Source organism: Rattus rattus, chromosome 12, assembly GCF_011064425.1.
Source record: "Rattus rattus isolate New Zealand chromosome 12, Rrattus_CSIRO_v1, whole genome shotgun sequence".
Lineage (NCBI taxonomy): Eukaryota > Metazoa > Chordata > Mammalia > Rodentia > Muridae > Rattus > Rattus rattus.
In genome coordinates, this window is record NC_046165.1 from 64,380,314 (window position 1) to 64,401,315 (window position 21,002).

The following is a 21,002-nucleotide window of genomic DNA, read 5'->3' on the forward strand; positions in this document are numbered from 1 at the left end:
GACATCATCACAGGTACCCATGCCCCTCACAGTACCTGACATCATCACAGGTACCTCATGTCCCTCACAGTACCTGACATCATCACAGGTACCCATGTCTCTCACAGTACCTGACATCATCACAGGTATCCATGTCCCTCACAGTACCTGACATCATCACAGGTACCCATGTCCCTCACAGTACCTGACATGGTACCCATGCCCCTCACAGTACCTGACAACATCACAGGTACCCATGCCCCTCACGGTACCTGACAGTACCTGACATCATCACAGGTACCCATGTCCCTCACAGTACCTGACATCATCACAGGTACCCATGTCCCTCACAGTACCTGACATCCCCACAGGTACCCGTGTCCCTCACAGTACCTGACATCCCCACAGGTACCCATGCCCCTCACAGTACCTGACATCACTCAGAGGTACCCATGTCTCTCATAGTACCTGACATCATCACAGGTACCTCATGTCCCTCACAGTACCTGACATCATCACAGGTACCCATGTCTCTCACAGTACCTGACATCATCACAGGTACCCATGTCTCTCACAGTACCTGACATCATCACAGGTACCCATGCCCCCACAGTACCTGACATCACTCAGAGGCACCCATGTCCCTCATAGTACCTGACATCATCACAGGTACCTCATGTCCCTCACAGTACCTGACATCATCACAGGTACCCATGTCTCTCACAGTACCTGACATCATCACAGGTACCCATGCCCTTCACAGTACCTGACATCATCACAGGTACCCAATGTCTCTCACAGTACCTGACATCATCACAGGTGCCCATTTCCCTCACAGTACATGACATCATCACAGGTACCCATGTCTCTCACAGTACCTGACATCCCTCACAGGTACCCATGCCCCTCAGAGTACCTGACATCATCACAGGTACCCATTTCCCTCACAGTACCTGACACCATCACAGGTACCCATTTCCCTCACAGTACCTGACATCATCACAGGTACCCAATGTCTCTCACAGTACCTGACATCATCACAGGTACCCATGCCCCTCACAGTACCTGACATCATCACAGGTACCCAATGTCCCTCACAGTACCTGACATCATCACAGGTACCCATTTCCCTCACAGTACCTGACATCATCACAGGTACCCAATGCCCTCACAGTACCTGACATCATCACAGGTACCCAATGTCTCTCACAGTACCTGACATCATCACAGGTACCCATGCCCCTCACAGTACCTGACATCATCAAAGGTACCCAATGTCCCTCACAGTACCTGACATCATCACAGGTACCCATGTCCCTCACAGTACCTGACATCACTCACCGTTACCCATGTCTCTCACAGTACCTGACACCATCACAGGTACCCATTTCCCTCACAGTACCTGACACCATCACAGGTACCCATGCCCCTCACAGTACCTGACATCATCACAGGTACCCAATGTCTCTCACAGTACCTGACATCCCTCACAGGTACCCATGTCTCTCACAGTACCTGACATCATCACAGGTACCCATGTCCCTCACAGTACCTGACATCATCACAGGTACCCATGTCTCTCACAGTACCTGACATCATCACAGGTACCCATGTCTCTCACAGTACCTGACATCATCACAGGTACCCATGTCCCTCACGGTACCTGACATCCCTCACAGGTACCTGGCATACTTCACAGATATTTCTCGTCCTTCTCATAGGCCATTCTTCAGCTTCCTAGGGTTCCATGGGGTATCAGCCAGCATTTTGTATACCCCTCACCATAGACTATTAGCTGCTGTTTTATCTGCTGTACTAATCCATCAGAAATAAGACATAGCTTGCTGGCGGAGATGATGAAGGAGTGTGGAGAAGCTCACACTCGCCAGCCTGAGTGCACACAGATGTCAGATCCAGTGTCCTTTCTTTTGTTGTTTGCTGCCTTCTCTTCACTGCATGCACTCTGGTCGTGAGTGTTGAGGGATGGGACAGTCCTTCCTCTGGGTTGTTTTTTGCCTGGTAGTTATTTAATCCAACCCATGACACCCATAGTATTGACACAGCTTGTGATTCTTCCCCTTGCAAATCTGTTGTTGTTTATAAGAACTTGTAACAGTTTGCTTATAGAAAGGTTTAGGAACTTAAGTTATTTTAATGCTTGATATGATATTCATTCTAGATACCTAAGCATTGATTGCAGGACTATGGTTTTTTTTATTCATGTTTCTTTTGGAGGGTGGATTCTCTCTAGGTGTGAGCTATCTGGGCAGGGACTTTTAAATTGAATGAATTTTCTTCTTCCTTCCAGTCGGATGACTTCTTGCCCCACTGACTCATGTGACTTCAATGATCCCAGGCTGTTAAAGAACATTGAGGATCAACACGTGAGTGTACCCCTCACCTCTAGGACAAAGAGCCATTAGTGGGTCACTGTTTATATGTGACACATGTTGGCTTGATCTTCTACAAGTCTTATGTAGAGGACCACAGCTGCAGTGAGTTCATGGGTGAAGTATCCTTGTCCTATCCACAAGACAGCATCTCACATACCTAATGATGAGCTGTGTAGGACTGAGCACTCATGACCAGTATTTCTCAGCACTGTGTCCAGTTGTGATTCTTTGCTCTTACTCTAACCAAGGGAGAGGCCAGATTATGTCTTTGTTATAAATATCATTATTCAACATGACAAAGCAGCAAAACAGATACAGAAGGCTTGGCCCTAGGACCCACATGCTTCCGGGGGCTTTTCACTAGGCTTATAGTGCCACACATGAACTTTCTTCTCAATTGACCTTTGGTCTTCTTTGAAATAAAGGGTTAGCTTTTGGACAGGCACAGAGAGATCCCTCCAGTCCTCCCACTTAGAGTTCCAAGCCCCTTAGCAGAAACTTGCTTAACTCCTCTTAGGGACCAGACACGGTGGGTGTGGGGCAGTGAAGGATGAGAGGAGATACGAGGAGTCACCAGGTAGTGTGAGCCTGCCAGGCACACATCTGGTCCAGACACTTGTCTATATGCTGTATCCCGTGACTACCTCACTTGGAACAGTGATATCAGTAAGAATCATGACCATGGCAGCTTAACCCTGGGGCCTCCATCCCGCCTAAACCAGCTATGGTGTCCCCAACAGGGCATCTGCTTACAGATCAGAAAGGAGAGGTTTGTGCTCTTGTCTTCGAACCTCGATTCGGAGTGTTGTTTCTGTGGACAGGAGAGCCGTGTCTCGTAGGAGGAAAGAGGGAAAGAACCAGGGTCTGTAGGCCGTTCTGTCTTCCAGTTCTGCTGGCTCTTAGATCCCCTCCCCCAACAAGGATCCCTGAGCGTTTGACCAGGAGCTGTGTAGTACCACTGGAGCTGAGCACCACACGGTCGCCTGCTGTGTGCATTTTGGTCAGGTGTGGTTTTCTCTGCTACCTAGTGGTCAGCCCTGAGATCACATAGAACGGGTACTGTGAAATGTATTTACACATTTAAGAAAAAATAACAACAATTAAAGAAAAAGGCCATGGCTTTTAAAGAGAGCAGGAAGGGGAGGGGTTGGAGAGTGGAAAGGGAGAAACAATGTAATTATATTTTAAATTAAAAAAAAAAAAACCTAACTTTTTTAAGCAAGTGAGCAAACCGTGGGGAGCAAGCAAGTAAGCATTGCTCCTCCACGCCTCTGCTTCAGCTCCTGCTTCGTTTCCCTTGGCGATGGAATGTGACCTGAGTGCTGTTAGGGGACATGAAGCCAGTTTGCCTTTGGTCGTGGTGTTTATTGCAGCATTAGAAAGCAAGCTAGGACGGAACTGAAGCTTAGGGAGCAAGGGCTTAGTTCCGAGAGGAGACTAAACTAAACCTAATGACACCGACATCCCAAATGACAAAATAAAGCTTATGTCTGAATCTGGAAAGTAAGCCACAGCAAACGCACAGACATAAGGTTTATAATAAGGACCAGTAGACAAGAGTATCGCATGGCTATAAAAGGACGATTCCTTAGACTATTAATTTAATAGTATCTATGTAAGCAAAGAAAGGCAGAAGGCGGTAAGGGATGATACCAGACCAGAGGTGGCAGGCCATGGGGACTTGGGGTTCAGCTAAGGGTCTGAGTTCTGTGTAAAAGGGAGTGGACAGCCCTTTCTGGATCCTAATTGAGGGTATTGGAGTCCAACTCCGTGTGCAACTACTGTGGTACAATTCTTGGCTAGTGTATGGGGAAGCACTGGGCTTGCTCCAAGCAAGATTAAGACAGAATAAAAATGGAGGTGGAATATAGGAAACAACTTCATTGGCTTAGTCCACCAACTACTAGGTTTTAACTTAACTAGTTGTTTGCTTCCACCCTGATGGTCCTGCAGGGTTCCAAAGTTCAGGAGGGCAATCACAGTGCTGGTTGGCTCAGCTGGCCCACAATACACAGTTTCAGACGCTCAAACCTTGACGAGCACTGCCTGAAGCACACTGGTTCCCTGAGTATGTTTGGGCAAATAAATGAATAGTGTGTAAGCCACTTCTGGCTTTATAAGACCTAGAATTCCTTAGTAAACGGGAAGGTATACTGTATCCTAAGATTTCATTAAAATCATAGAATTCTTTTTTTTTTTTTTTTTATTTTAGCCACAGCTGTTAAGAAAAAAGATGCTCAGAGAAAGAATAAGCGTGGCTACTTGCTCCATTGGAGAGTAGTGATTAAGGTCTTAGGATTTGCTACACCTCACATTTTGGTGACTCTTCAGTTATATCTCAAAAGGGGCTGGAGGGGTGGGTCAGTGGTTAAGATCACTGACTGCTGCTTCAGAGGACCCAGGTTCAATTTTAGAACGTATGTGGTGGCTTACAAACAGTCTCTCTAGTTCCAGGGGATCCAGCACACTCTTCTTGCTTTTATGGCCACTGTCCTGGTACCACAGACACACATACGTTCAGACAAAACATTTAAAATAAAAATACACATAAAACAAAACAGCAAAACACATACAGTAAAATACACATAAAACAGGCAAAACACATAAAATAAAAATAAATTTAAAAAAAAAGGTTGCTTAGAAACCTTTCACCCCTCCTTCTGTTTTTTTCCTTTATTATTATTATTATTATTATTTTTTATTAACTTGAGTATTTCTTATATACATTTCAGTGTTATTCCTTTCCCGGTTTCAGGGCAAACATCCCCTAATCCCTCCCCTCCCTTCTTTATGGGTGTTCCCCTCCCCACCCTCCCCCCATTGCCGCCCTCCCCCCGACAGGCTAGTTCACTGGGGGTTCAGTCTTAGCAGGACCCAGGGCTTCCCCTTCCACTGGTGCTCTTACTAGGATATTCATTGCTACCTATGAGGTTAGAGTCCCTGGTCCGTCCATGTATAGTCTTTGGGTAGTGGCTTAGTCCCTGGAAGCTCTGGTTGCTTGGCATTGTTGTAGAATTCTTTTTCTTTTAAGGGATGATAGGAAAAGTTTGATTAAACAGGGATTTTAGGTGTATATACTAGAAAGATCAGACATTCAGGATACTAGACAGTGGTGGTGAGGACAGCGCCTCCTGGTGGCACTGGTGACTATGTTTTGAGGTACGAGGCAATGGGCTTGGGGGAAGTGACTTAAATCATTACACAGGAGAGCTTGCTGAAAGCAGGCAGAGAGCTGTGGGCATGAAGGGACACTGAGAAAGATGTGACTCGTTTGAGGACCAGGGTGGCAGGATGTGGGCTCCGTGGAGGGCAAGTGTGTGGACACAGAGCAGTGTTCTCAGCCTGTGAGTTGTGACCCCTTCGGGGGTTAAGCAAGCCTTTTACAGGGGTCTCCTAAGACTATTGAACAATGCAGGCATTCACATTATGATTCATAGCAATGTCAGTTACAGTTCTAAGTCGCTATAAAAGTAATCTTATGGTTTGGGTCACCACAGCATGAGGGTCGTGGCATCAGGAAGGTGAAAACCTCTGGCCAAGAGTCAGCTAGCCAGAGCCTCTGAACTCTGTCAAAGCAAATGGCAAAGTTCTTTTTCTTGGTTTGAGACAAGGTCTCATCCTGTTTCCCTGTCTAGCCTGGAGCTCATCTTGTAGATCAGGTTGGCCTTGGACTCACAGAAATCCTCCTATCTCTGCCTCCCAAGTGCTGGGATCAAAGCTGTGCGCCCCTTTGCCTGACCTGTCTGTCACTGGATCTTAGAGCGGGTGAAGGCGTGAATCCTCCATGAATTACAAGTCTGGTGACTGGCTAACTGGTGCTAACTGGTTCTTGCTGCTTTTAGCCCACAGCCCCTTGCATACAAGAGTTCCTTACCCTGCTGGCTGTGTGTCACACCGTCGTCCCTGAGAAGGATGGTGATGAAATTATCTACCAGGCTTCGTCTCCAGGTGAGGGCTGTTGCTAGAAGGGCCTGGTTGGCCTTTCCCCTGGAGACCCGGTGTCTTCAGCTATTCTTGGACCTCTCCACGGTTCATGAATTACGGGTGTTAAAGCCCAGGAGAGCTAGTGCCAGGGTGTCCCAACTCTCATGCTACTCTGCTGGCAAGGAAGAGCCCAGGCTATCTTGCACATCCTGGTACAAAATCTTGGGCCAGACAATGCTCTTAAAAGAGATCCAGCCTGGCTCCTTGACTGCCTCACCCATCACACCCCCATGGGCCATCAGAGCTCCTTTCCTGTTGGTCTGAATCAGCCCTGCACCGGAAGCACAGCCTTGCCGACAGATCTGGGAGTTTTCCTTGAGCTGATCGAGCACAGCATGGCTGAAGTGGTCCTAAGGACTTAGCTTTTGGTGTGCCATCTGCCAGTAGGAATACCCACTTCCAACCCTGGTGTCAGGAAGAGTGAGTGTATCCGTCTGTCTGTCCATCTCAAGTCTTTGTTTTTGTATACTAACACCAGGCCTAATCAGTCCCGATGGGTTTTAGCATGAACATGATATTTGGCAGAATTCTGTCATGACCAGGGGTGAACCTGTGTGCTGTTGGCTTATTGTTGGCAGATGAAGCTGCTTTGGTCAAAGGCGCTAAGAAGCTTGGCTTCGTGTTTACCGGGAGGACGCCATACTCGGTCATCATCGAAGCGGTAAGGGGCCAGCCCTTTGGAGGATGGTGTTTATGAAGTAGTGTGTTGATTGCAAATACAATGGCAAAATTTTGTATTTGTTTGTAAGTGAGAAAATGGGTTAGAAGTACTTTGTGGAGACACCGTAGTCTCACAGGAGGTGGTGGCATAAACTTGGTGTTTGGGGCTGTGGTAATTTTTCCTTTTAAAAGGCTTCCTCACAGTCTCTCACCTCACTTCCATAAAATTACCTGTAGCGAGGACTAGAGCCAGTCTCCTCTCTGTCTTCCTAAAGCTGAGAGGTAACGTCTGCTTGTTTCTAAGGTAGGCCCTGCACCAGTGTAGCGGTATCAGTCTTGTGGTTGCATAGTGGGACCTCAGGCTACTGGGCATCCATTTCTGGCTATGATGCTAACTCAGTGTGATGGTTCACAGTGTGTGTGGAGGCCCAGCTCAGACCCTGCTGGAGACGTTAGGTAACTGGTATACGTGTATATAGAGACCTTTAAAAGAATGCATGGGTCCCTACCTTCATATGCAGGGCTGGCATCCAGTTTCGGATGGTTCTAAGCAGCTTGGACCTTTTCTTTTCCACACTTGGAAGTGGCTACACCGCAGGATTTAGGAGCCTGTCATAGAAGGAAAAGAAAAAAATAAAATAAAATAAAATAAAAATCAGAGTTTTTACCAGAAGAGGGCGCTCTGAGCCCACCAGACTGTGAGAGCACAGTGCAGTCTGTAAAAGCCTGTGTAGAGAACTAATGAGAGAGAGAGAGAGAGAGAGAGAGAGAGAGAGAGAGAGAGAGACAGAGACAGAGACAGAGACAGAGACAGAGAGAGAGAGACAGAGACAGAGAGAGAGACAGAGACAGAGAGAGAGAGAGAGAGAGAGAGAGGGGAGAGAGAGAGAGAGCTTGTTGTATGTGTCCATGTGTATCTGTGTGTGTCTGTGTATGTAATTAGGAGGTGTGATTGATTTGAGATTTTGAGATTTTTGCACTTCAGGTAAGAACCCTGCCTCCCTTTTTTCTGTTTTGTAGATGGGAGAAGAACAGACATTTGGGATCCTCAATGTTCTAGAATTTTCTAGGTATGTTTCTCTTTGATATTTTTGACATGAGACATTTCATATATACTTAACTGCTTTGCCTGCAGATTTTACTCATTGTGTGGCACAATTTCTATTTAGGCATTAATCATGGTAAGTGCCCCTCCCAGACAGCCCTCATCTTAGAATCCAGGGTTCCATTAAGGAGGGTTCAGTCGGCCACTCTTTCTTCTCAGAGCAGTGTTAAACCTTCGCAGCTTCCTTTGCCTTTGGCCTCCTAGAGCTGGGTGTCCTTACATCAGCAGCCGCAGATGTGTGCAAGTCTCAGAGAATGTGGTGAGGGCGTTGGCTTCATTGTCTCGGGCCAGGTTCTGTGAGGTCAGGTCTGCATCTCTGTCTGAGCAAGAAACTAACATGTGAGCACAGAGCAGATGTGGTCAGTTTACCCTCTTGGGCCTCCGTGAGGCCGCCCTCCCAGGCCTGTCCTAAAGCCGTCACACCCAGAAGTTTCTTTAAGACCTGGGGATATTTGTCAGATTCTCTGGCGCTCTCAGGGCGTTCATAGTTTATTCTGAGGCGCGAGTCTGATGATCCTCTCATCATGTCTCTCTCTCCTTACACACTGACGATCAGTACTAGGCAGAGGGGCAGCCTTGCAGAATGGCGTGAGCAGAACTGCCTTCCGGTACTATAGCAAAGTCCTGTTGTCTTTGGTCTGGAGACCACCCTTTCCTGATCATTGGAAATAGATGGGGCTGGGCGTGGTGGCTCAGGCAGGTAATGCCAACGTCTGGAAAAACTGAGGTAGGAGGATCACCAAGTTCGAGACCAGCATGAGCTACGTAGTGAGTTCCAGGATAGTCTCAAAAAGGAAAGAAAGAAAATACTTAGTTTCCTAGGCATCTTTGTCAAATTGTTCACAAATGGCTTGAAAGGGGCGGTGACTTTATAGCGTCACAGAGGAAAAGTTTTCCCACCTGATGCTTAGCTGAGAGCTGTGAGCTTGGCCCTGTGGGTGAGAAGCCCTTGGGGTCAGGTAAGCCACAGAGTGGCTGATGATGGTGGCAGTTCATGTAGGCATGGTGGCAGTGTGCCTGTGTGGGGCTTCCAGCCAAGCATCCAGCTCCTCAGACGTTTTGTCTCCTTTTCTTCATTCTCTTTCGTATGTGTATGCGTGTTGCATGGGTGTGTGTGCTCTCCCATGCGTGTGCACGTGGGGGCCAGAAGTAGAAATCTGTCACCTCCAGCTTAGCTTAGTCGTTTGAGACAGGTAGCCATCACAGTCTCTCACAGAGCCTAGAAACCACCCTGTAGAGCTGCCTGTTGCCATTCTCCGGGCCTTGGGGTTATAGATACGCGACATCATGCTTTAAAGGGGAAGCTGTCGATCTGCTCTGCAGTCCTCATGCTTACACTGTGGGCACTTTGCCCACTGAGCCGAGCCATCTCTCTGGCCCCTAATGCATCTCCTGTGGAAATTGCTACTCTGTGCTGCACTAACTGTGGCCAGCTGTTAACAGCCAGACAAGAAGGAATCGGAAAGGGATACGCTAATAACAGGACTGTGGGTGGAAACGCCAGGGTCTAGTGTTTAAAGGGATGGGCGAGCAGGAGTGAGAAGGAGCGCCGATTGTGGTTGCAGCTCCTGGTTATTTTTAATGGAGGCATCATTTTGCTGACACCATTTCCTTCCGTAAGATTTCCTTGGAGTAGTCTGTGGTCATCTGCTTCGTGCATTAAGAAACAGAAACGGCTTAGGTGACATTGCTAAGGACACCCAACCTCTGGACGCCGAGAGAGGATGAGGGCTCCACGTGGAGCGTGCTGTGGGTCAGACTGGCTGCAGGTGCGGGGAAGCATTCCAGCGGGAGGAAGTGAGGGCGAAGCACAGAGCAGAACCCGCTGGGGAGCAGGATGTGGGTCCCGGGTGCTTGAGCTTGGTGGTGCATGAGAGGGTCGGTGGGGATTGGCTCAGCACTGTGCTGGGAGGACCTCAGGCAGCAGAAGGCACTGAGCCTTAGCCTGTGAGCTTCACCCTGATCACAAGTGTGTAAGGAGGGAATTGTGCAGCAGTGGGAGGAGAGGGTTTGCCTGGTGCTGGGTGAGGCGGGTCTAGGAATTGTTAATCTCCTTGACCCATTAAAAGCAGCCGTACAAGGTGCTTACAAGGCGTGTTCGGTCTCCCACTTTGCTATTTGCGAAGGACGGCTCTGGTGACCGGAATGGGTTGACTGATTCGCCGTGCAATAGCACATGGGCAAATGTTTCATTTCTGGCTCACTTGCAAACAGCCATGCCGTGAGCGAGTCCTTACGGCAGGGCAAGGCATACAGCGCCTGTCCACTTGGTACACATGAGCAAAGTCTACAGTTGAAGCTTTCCTTTGAGGAAAAAAATCTATTGAGAAGTGGACCTTGACATTTCTAGGCTCCACACGTTTTGCGCCCGGGTCCTATAAAGTGAACTATGATGACTTTCCCTTCCTGTTTCTTCTTTTCTTTCTTTTTCTATACTATTACAGCGACAGAAAAAGAATGTCTGTCATTGTTCGAATGCCGTCGGGACAACTTCGACTTTACTGCAAGGGAGCGGTAAGTGTCAGCGGTGTGGGGGAGGGGCTCGGCCAACCTCTTGGAGGCCGCTTTGCCAATGTATTGCTTTCCAAACTGCTGCTCATGTATCCCTCCTGGCCTGCCAGAACTGAAAGACAGTCCTAGCAAGACACTAGGAGCACAGGTTCAAGGTGGCGTTAGATGAGAGTGGGCAGTGGGCAGACACAACCCACTTTTAGCAGGAGTGAGCTTTGGACACAGAATCCTTGGAGTGGGGATTCCAGATCTGGTTTTGCCACCACGTCTGGTGATGGCACCATGTTGATCTGTGATCATTGGTCTGTCCTCTCACGTCGCTTGCTCCTTAGCAGCTGTTCTTGCTACGGAGACAGAAGCCATGTCCACAAGTAGATCTATTTTTACAGCTCTTTTTGGCCAGTGTCCTAAGGAGTGAGATACTGAGCCTGGATCAGTGGTGAGTTTCACAGGTTTCTCACCTTTCTCACCATGGCTATGGATACATTACGATCGGGTCTGTTTGTTGATAAACACTGTATGTAGCCTTTAAAGGAATTCCATTTGGCCCAACAAAAAGAATTCTACTTTTATGATAAGGCGGCTTTAGTTAAGGCCACCGAGGTCATGGTGTCACAGCGACCTTGTTTTTAGGCTCTGTTTGTGTGCCGGGTATTGTAGCTGCAGCAGCTGGAAGAGAAAGGCTATGGAAGCAGGAGAGTGTAGGCAGGGAACGCTGCCAACGCCCATCGAATTCTTCATGGTTAGTTCTGCCCAAGCCGGCCCCCTCCTCCAACAAACTAGTTTAAAAAAAATTGATGTATTGAGATGCTGCCTTACACAGTGGACTCCCAGGAGCACACAAGCAACCATTCAGGCTTGTCAGTGTGAGGGACCGGCTGCGCCAAACTTGGTGTTTCTCATCCAGCGTGAGTCAGAAGCGAAAGCTCCAGGCCTATGGTCTCCTTGGCTGTGGGTCTTCTGTTGTTGGCAGATTGTATTTGAATAACCTATGGTGTGCGGATGTGGGTTACTCTTTTTGCTTCTGCATAAAGACGTTACAGCGCGAGCACGCTAATTAAAAAACAAATTAGCGGGGGATGGTGGCTCACACCTATAATTCCAGCACTTGGGAGGCAGAGGCAAGCAGATTTTTGTGAGCTCCTGTGAGATCCTGCCTCAGACAAACAAGAATCCCAAATGAGGGCTGAGAAGATGACTCTGCAGCTGGGGTGCTTGCTGCAAGTCTGACCACACTGGGTCAACCCTTAGATTCATGTGGAAGGAGAGAGTGACTCCTGCAGGTTGTCCTCTGACCCCGGGCTCTCTTGCTGTGACACATCACACACACACACACACACACACACACACACACACACAGACAGAGAGACAGAGAGACAGAGATAGAGAGACAGACACAGAGAGAGAGAGACAGAGAGAGAGAGAGAGACAGACAGACACACAAACAGAGAGACAGAGAGACAGAGAGAGAGACAGAGACAGACAGACACAGAGAGAGACAGAGAGACAGAGAGACAGAGACAGAGACAGACAGACACACACACAGAGACACACACACACAAGCAATAAATTAAAAAAATACCAATCCAAAACTTTCCAGGCGTGCCATGATAAAGTATAAAGTTCTGCAGCTGACCTCACAGTGTCAGTTCCAGCCTAAATGTAGCCATGGGAAAGATAGAAAGTTACTTTCAGGCTGTGTGAATAGGTAGACAGGAAACATAAAAGGTTTAGACTGAGACCCCTGCCCCCATCTCTGAGATATCACGTCATAGCTATACACATCTACTCCAAATTCTGAAGATCCCCCAAGTCTGAAGCAGTTCCATTCAGACAGTGGGTGCTCAGCCTGTGCAAAGCCCAGAGTCTGAGGTTTGCAGATGTGTGCAAATGTGGGCATTGTAGCAGCCTTGAACGGGTCTCTGCTCGCAGTCCCCACCCCCATTGTTGTTCCTTTTTGAATTTTTTAAGATACACAGCAGCTTTTGGTATTGCTGTATGCATTTTACAAAGCTCGTGTTTGGCCCAACCGACAGCTCCTCTCTGCTCAGTCAAGTTTTTTCATGTTCATTACATAGACTCGAAAGAGAGCCTTCTTTAGCGTGCCCACTGGCAGATGTCCTCTGCGCTCTGCCAGTCTCAGGGAATGTTTCTCCCTTTCACAGGATAATGTAATCTTTGAAAGACTTTCAAAAGACTCAAAGTACATGGAGGAGACATTATGCCATCTGGAATATTTTGCCACAGAGGGTAAGTGAAATTTTGAGATCCTGCCTTTGACCCTGCAGATGCGGTGTCCTGTGCGGTGGCTGCTGCACGGGTGGGCAGGCCTGCGTTCCGACAGAGGTGTGCTTCTTATAGAACTGACTCGCTTCCCAGGACTGGTTTTTCAGCTGCTTTCCCCTCACACAGTCCGTGACAGTGAGGAAGTAAATGGCAGAGCCCAAACTCCGTTACCTGTGTTGGACTCTGCTAGGTCACAAGTTGCCCTAAAACAGAAGGCAGCTGACCCAGAGAAATTAGAATCACAGTTGTCCCTTTCCTTGGATACTCTAGGGGTCATTTCCCTGACCTCGTGCTATCATTTGTCCAGGACTTAAGCAGATACTAATCCCCCCTGCTCACAGTGAGCAGGAAAGGAACTCTCTGGAAGCCTTTGGATGAGGTGACGTCATATTTTCCTGCTAAAGAATGTGATGATGGGTGCTTAAATGCTGAGTGCTGCTCTCTCACGGTGGTATGCTTCCGTGTCTAGACACATGTGCACACATGTGAGGGCATGGCTGCCCGAGAGCCAAGCTCTTCTATAACACAGCACAATAGGCTTTTTATTGATGTCTTGAAATGTGCTTCCTGGCTCCTTTGCTTCCTGGCTGCCTGTGGCACACATACATGTGAGCCACACAGATTCCGTACCTCTCTGCAGTGGGAACTGTGCTCATGGGATCTCATATGCTCCTAAATTTATGGGAAGGGCAGTTTATGCTACTTTATATGAAAGCCTGGGGGAGAGTGTGAGTTATTCTTCTCAATGCTGCAGCAAGATACTTGGCAAAGGCTTCCTGAGAAAGAAGGGGTTTGTTTTGGCTCGGAGAGTGAGGGTAGAGTCTATCACGGGGAAGGCATGGTGACAGGAGCTGGGGGCAGCTGTTCGCATTGCATCTTGGGAAGCAGAGCGAGGTGAAGGCTGACTCACACATCTCTCTGCTTCTGATTCAGTGTGGGACACAGGACAGAGCCCATGGAGATGGGCCGCTTACAGTCTGAATGGGCATCCCCACCTGTACCTTGGAACGCCCTCCCAGACATGTCCGTTGTTTCCCTAGATGACTCTGCATCCTATCGAGCTAACAATCAATGTTAACAGTTGCAGTAGGCAACCTTAAATTTCCCTTTGTATCTCTGTGAATGTTAAGATAGAGGAACCTAAGAAGCAGGTGGCCTCTTTGATTTTAGAACACTCTGACACAAAAAGTGATGTCCCCTAGGAGGTGGTGTGATGTCCCCTAGGAGGTGGTGTGGTGTCCCCTAGGAGGTGGTGTGGTGTCCCCTAGGAGGTGGTGTGATGTCCCCTAGGAGATGGTGTGATGTCCCCTAGGAGGTGGTATGATGTCCCTTAGGAGGTGGTGTGGTGTCCCCTAGGAGGTGGTGTGATGTCCCCTAGGAGATGGTGTGATGTCCCCTAGGAGGTGGTGTGATGTCTCCTAGGAGGTGGTGTGATGTCCCCTAGGAGGTGGTGTGATGTCCCCTAGGAGGTGGTGTGTTCTGTGCCTCATCACTTACCTGTGGCCGCCTTGCAGGCCTGCGGACCCTGTGTGTGGCCTATGCAGATCTCTCTGAGAATGAGTATGAGGAGTGGCTGAAAGTCTATCAAGAGGCCAGCATCATTCTGAAGGACAGAGCCCAGAGGCTAGAGGAGTGCTATGAGATCATCGAGAAGGTAAGTACATAAGACGAAGAGTCAGCCTAGTGAAGGATGACTCTTTGTTGAGTGAAGTCTTTGAATGGGCATCCATTTGTTGTCTTGGGATAATGACGTTCTCTCTGGATGTCTTTGTGGACTGTCTTAGTCAGGGTTTCTACTCCTGCACAAACACCATGACCAAGAAGCAAGTTGGGGAGGAAAGGGTTTATTCAGCTTACACTTCCATATTGCTGTTCATCATCCAAGGAAGTCAAGACAAGAACTTACAAGGGCAGGAGTGGATGCAGAAGCCATGGAGGAATTTCTTCCCCCTGGCTTGCTCAGCTTGCTCTCTTATAGAACCCACAATGGGCCATCTCCCCTTGATTGAGAAAATGCCTTACAGCTGGATCTCATGGAGGCGTTTCCTCAAGGGAAGCTCCCCTCTCTGTGATAACTTCAGCTTGTGTCAAGCTGACACACAGAACCAGCCAGTACATGGACTCTCAGTGTTTCATCATTCCTTTGCTTAGGAATATTCTCAGGTTAGGCTGTCTGAAAGGTCTAGTCACTGTCATTCGGGTATTAATGAAATCCTAGTGGTCAAAACTAGCATTAGTGGGCTAAAGAGATGGCTTGTCTGTAAAGTACTTGCCTCACGAATACAAGGACTGAAGTCCGATCCCCTAAACCTGAATTAAAAAAAAAAAAGAGTATGATTGGCACCTGCTGGTGACCCAGTTCTGGAGAGGGTGGAGACAAAAGAGTCTCTTGGACTTGAAAGTTAGTCAGCTTAATGTGTGTGTCAAGTTCTAAGCTTTTGAGAGACCCTGTCTCAAAACAAGGAGTAGTGAGAAAATGGCAGCTAAGAAAATACTGAAGGCCTATGTGGGCACACACACACACACACACACACACACACACACACACACACACACACACACACACACACACACACACACACACACACACACACATTCTCTCTCACTCACATCAGTATATAAGCTTGAAAGTTAGTCAGCTTAATGTGTGTGTCAAGTTCTAAGCTTTTGAGAGACCCTGTCTCAAAACAAGGAGTAGTGAGAAAATGGCAGCTAAGAAAATACTGAAGGCCTATGTGGGCACACACACACACACACACACACACACACACACACACACACTCATTCTCTCACTCACATCAGTATATAAGCATTAGTGATTCTTTAGCTTTGCCTGAGAGTAGAGAGAACATTGGCTCAACCCATGAGTTCCATGCTGGGTGGACATGTGCCTGTGGACAGTTTTCCACACTCAAGTGATGTCCATGCTTCACCTTTGCTGTCCTTTTGCTGCTTACTTTGGTTTCTGTGTTGGTGTTTTTCTTTTCTGTGTATTCCAGTACGTTAGGTCACTTTGCATTCATTTCAGTGCCCCCACAGTCTGGAAGCTTGATTTCAGTCTATTTGGATCATGTCAGCAAACCTCTGAACTACCTGCTTTCTTGTTCCTGTAGTTTGAAAGCCATCACCTGCTGTCCATTCTCACTCCTTTCCTAGCTTTATAATTCCACTTTACTTTGCAATCTCTAGTTTTTGTTTGAAGCATGGGTCCTTGACATAGCTATGCTCAGGTCAAAGAGTACACATCAGTCAAGATTTCACTTGCAGTGGAGGGACGTCAGAGCAGGAGCTCAAGGTAGGGACTGAAGCAGAGACCATGGAGGAATGCTGCTTAGATGCTTGCTCCCTATGGCTTACACAGACCACTTTCTGTAGAACTCGAGGCCACCTGCTGAAGAGTGGCACTGCCTACAGGGACGTGGGCTCTCCCAGTGTAACCATCCATCAAGAAAATGCCCCAGAGACCTGCCTATAGGCCAATCTGATAGAGGCATTTTCTCAACCGAGGCTCTTCTTCCCAAGTGATTCTAGCCTGAGTCAAGTTCACAAAACTAAACCTGATACCCAAGTACCACAGAATGATTGATGGGATTGCCTTGAGCAGCTCAACATGGTGAATGGTCTGTGAATGTTTCAGACCTGGGTGTCAGTAATGGGAAAGAACCCTGTCAGGGATGCCAGAGTCTCTGTTCTTAAGGATGAACTGTCCTTTAACTGATGGTATTTTCTGACCTAGAATTTACTGCTACTTGGAGCTACAGCCATCGAAGATCGTCTTCAAGCCGGGGTTCCAGAAACCATAGCTACTCTGTTGAAGGCAGAAATCAAAATATGGGTGTTGACAGGAGACAAGCAAGAAACTGCAATTAATATTGGTAATCAGTTTCCTAAAATTCTCCATGCTGGTTTTTGTAAAAATTTGTGTTCTTTAAGTGTAGTTTATTCATCTCTCTTTTGTTTCAAAGATCTACCAAGAATCCAATGATATGCTCATATGAGTCTATTCTGACTATTATAAATGTACACATACAGAGGGAGGGAGGGGGGAGGGGAGAGAGAGAGAGAGAGAGAGAGAGAGAGAGAGAGAGAGAGAGGCAGACAGACAGGCAGACAGAGACAGACAGAGAGACAGGGATAGACAAACACAAAGACACATACAGGAGTCACATAAAGTACAGAAAACCCATGATATACTCCGCAGACACTAGGAGGTTAAACAATAAGGAAGGCTCAATTGAGGGCACTTCAGTCCCACTTAGAAGGGAGAACAAAATAATCAAGGGAAGCTGAGGGAGGAGTGTGAGAGGGGAGGGGAAGTGGAAAGGGGGCAGGATCAGGAAACTGGAGAGAAGCCCCGAGGGCCAGGAGAATAATTGGAAATACGCAGCTGCCAAGGGTAGGGCTGGGGGAACCTCCAGAAAGTTCCAGAGACTTGGGATGGGAGAGGCTTTCAGTTAATTTTAAACCACCTGGGTCTCTGGAGTTATGGCCTCATGAGACCTGGCATTTTTAAAAATGATTTATTTGTTTTTATTTTTATGTTATGTGCATTTATGTTTTGCCTGCATGTTTGTCTGTGTGAGGGTGTCGGATCCCCTGGAACTGGAGTTACAGACAGTTGTGAGCTGCCATATGAACTGAACTTGGGATCTCTAGAAGAGCAGCCAGTGCTCTTAACCACCGAGCCATCTCTGCAGCCCCAAAGACCTGGCGTTTTTATAATAAAATGAATACGTAGATTTGAAAAACCTGTGAGCTGGAGATGTAACCAGTGGGAGAGCATGCTGGCCCAGCGCATGCAAATCCCCAGCACTGCCAAAAAAGACAAAGGACAATAAAACCCAAGAATTACATAGCTTCCTGATGCGCGGACATTCTCTTCCTAGCTCACTTTAGAAGAGTCACGTTAGGAGCCTCAGGTCCAGGACCTCAGAACGGGTTCCTCAGGCTCCTGTCCTCACTGCAGTGGAGGCTTTCGTCATGCCTTTCTCGTTGGATTCAGCTGTCCAGCCTCGGCTGCAGACAGTACCTTCCCATGAGGGCGATTTTTATTTTAAAAATAGGTAAATTCCACGAATGGTTTTTTAAATCCGAGCTAATTGCTAACTACATGCGTTTTAGACTCCCAAACACCTGGTGTTAGTTAGAACAGGAAGAGTTTTCATTGAGTCTCTGAGACAGCGACCTCTGTGTGTAGATCTGAGCTCCTGTCCATCACGCACGTGTGTGATTTTGGACAAGGGTGTGATGACTGCTCTCTACAGACCCAGTGCTTTCACTAGACAGTGAACCTTCAAGCCTAAAGGCCTGTGATGTGCCAGCAGCTATTTCAAATGAAGGGATGACATTTGCCTCTTGAGTACTGTTTTCCACATATATCTGTAGGTTGCTCCTTCTCCAATTTTGGCTTTAAACAGAGTTTTCTATGATGCAACCTACGAGCCCCGTTCACAGACGGCATAGCAAGCTGAGCAAGGCCCTGAGGAGTGATGCTTGCTGCCTCTTACCGTGATTAGAAAAATGTGCTTAACCTTCAAGCGAAAATGGTATCAGGGTCGCATTCCCCATTTTCTCACATCCTGAGTGAAATGCATCATTAATGTGTAAAGTTGCAAACTTCAAGCGGGTAGCTGGTCATCTTAACGGAAAGGCTTGATAACGCTAACATGAGGAGGGTCCTGGGTTCTGCTGGAGCGCATCTGGATGTCCATGCTGAACTCCAGCAAAAGAAGCACTGGACCAATGCCCAGAGTCAGAGTTCAGCTTGTGTCTTTGCTACTCCACCATCCTCATGCCTAGGAAATCCAGTGCTGTCACTGAGGCTGTTTAAGTCATGTCAAGGGGACGTCATTATTTCTCTCGTTAAAACCAGAAAGTGTTTTAAAACAAAAAGAAATGAAATAATTTAAAATCCCCAAATTTAATAGACAAATAAACATGTCATAAAACAAATTTCAGAATTAAAAACAGGGAGGTAACACTTAACAGAGTTGCCGACCATCTTAACTGCAGTGCCGGGAAGCTCTGAGGCTCTGAGGGTGGGTCCCTGGGTCCCATTTAACATTTCACAAATGCTTTCTTCCCTCCTGGAAGTTCTCAGATTAGCTCCAGAAGGAAGGTCTATATTTGATTTCTCACTTACAAAAGGGGGGATATTTTGACTAATCGTTCCCCTGTATGTTGGACTAACTCTCCATCCCCAGGGACCTCCCACGACCACGACTCCAGGCGACCCAGACGGTTAGAAACTCGCTGTCACTAATGTGAAAAGGTTTACTGGGAGCCTTTTATTTGAACAACAGCTGCCGAAGCAAGCTGTAATTTTTAAACCCTGGGTTTCTGCTTTATTTTATAGTTTGCAATTTAAGCAAAATGCTATTTGACAAGCGAAGGTACACAAAGGCTTTACCGAGAGCCCTCTAAGTACTTTCTTCCCAGGGTGGCAGTGGGAGGAGGGTGATGAATGACTAGCAAGGCCTGAAGGTAAAGAGAAAGCTAAAGGCTTCTGAGGAGAAGCAGATGAAGCTGTTCGGTTTCCTTTGGAAAATGAAGTTGGATTGTGCTCAGAAAATTGTCATAGACTGCTTGCCCTCAGAAGACCTGGGACATTTAACTCAGTTAACTGGGAGCCCCAACCCGAGTTTGCTGCCCTCGGTTTCTAACGGTTTTGGATGAAATGAGATCAACTCTTGGAGAAGGGCCAGGTAAAGAAGTCTATCCACTCTTGTAAATCGAGGTCTGGCTCTTTAATCCAGAAATCCGTAAGCCAGCCATCATGACTGAGAGCGACCCCCCTGAGGTGACTTCTGGGGTTGAAGTAAACAGCACACCAGGAAGGCACTTACTCTCCTCACTACTGGGTTTGATCAACACGCAGAGAAAGAAAACATAGTCTGCTGCGGATCGTAGAGCAGGGTGTGATTTTAAGACAATAAAATAACATTTCACCCTAAAAAAAAACTTACCAAACTAAAGCATTACAGCTCTCCCAAGTAGCATTCCCCTTTGGGGAGAAAGTGGAAGGCAAACTCATATTCCCAAACACATCCAAATCTAGATGTCTTATTATTTATTTATTTATTTATTTATTTATTTATTTATTTATTTATTTTTAATAATTTTATTTGTTTACATTTCAAATGCTATCCCTTCCTCGTTACCCCTCCACCAACCTTTGTCCCTTCCTTCATACCCTCCCTCTCCCTCCCCCCCCTCCCTGTCCCACTCACCTCCCCACGCCAGAAGAAGCACGGACATAGAAATCCTTGCTATATGTCAATGCTTTATTTCTATCTTATGGAGAAGCCCCTTTGCCACGCCAACATGGTGCGCTTATAAAACCCCCTAATGCCGCACATCCACACCTGATTGGTTGCTTACTCATGACCTCATCAGGCACGCCCCGGAATGGGCAAAGACCTGGCACGAAGGCACTCTTGCACATGCGCATGTAAACTTCCTGAAAGGGGCCGGCTGGCGCGGGAAGCTGACGCTATCTTGCAATGGCAGAATCTATCCTGGCCTTCCACGTGGGCGCAGTGGAAGCCAGCGCCATCTAGTGGTGGCGAATGTTATTGCAGCCCTCTACACTCCCCTTTGCCTTTATAAGGGTGCTCTGCCACCCATCCACCCACTCCCACATCAGTCACTCAAGTAGATAGGCACGGCCACCAGCTGAGGGATGGGGCCACCTATGAATCTCAAAAATTTTAACTCCGGAATGTTCCTGTCCAAAGGAAAGATGGGGACAAAAGAATGGAACAGAGATGTAAGAGACCCCCTACACTGTTGCTGATGCCAAGAAGTGCTCGCAGACAGGAGCCTGGCATGGCTGTTCCTGGGGAGGCTCCACAAGGACCTGACCAATACAGATGCAGATACTTACAGTCCACCATTAGTCTGAGCCTGGAGATCCCAACGGAAGAGTTAGGGGAAGGACTGAAGGACCAAATGTAGATTTCTATGGAGACATGTTTGAAAGATTGGAAAGAGGCTCACCTTCCTGACCGCACATCCTCAGATCACAGCAACTCCAGACTTAGCATGGTGCCAACCTCCAAAAGTGTATTGTGTTGGAGGGTCTC

The 21,002-nt window shown here is 47.5% G+C and overlaps 1 protein-coding gene across 1 annotated transcript in view; it reads left to right on the forward strand.

Moving 5' to 3' along the window:
* Positions 1 to 21,002, forward strand: part of Atp8a2 (ATPase phospholipid transporting 8A2) — a 492,798-nt gene that overhangs the window by 137,732 nt on the left and 334,064 nt on the right. The window contains exons 16-23 of the mRNA XM_032917468.1: positions 2,288 to 2,363; positions 6,215 to 6,320; positions 6,935 to 7,017; positions 8,037 to 8,086; positions 10,566 to 10,635; positions 12,798 to 12,882; positions 14,433 to 14,572; positions 16,655 to 16,793. Of these exons, the coding sequence (XP_032773359.1) occupies positions 2,288 to 2,363; positions 6,215 to 6,320; positions 6,935 to 7,017; positions 8,037 to 8,086; positions 10,566 to 10,635; positions 12,798 to 12,882; positions 14,433 to 14,572; positions 16,655 to 16,793 (749 nt within the window). The remainder of the gene's footprint in view (positions 1 to 2,287; positions 2,364 to 6,214; positions 6,321 to 6,934; positions 7,018 to 8,036; positions 8,087 to 10,565; positions 10,636 to 12,797; positions 12,883 to 14,432; positions 14,573 to 16,654; positions 16,794 to 21,002) is intronic.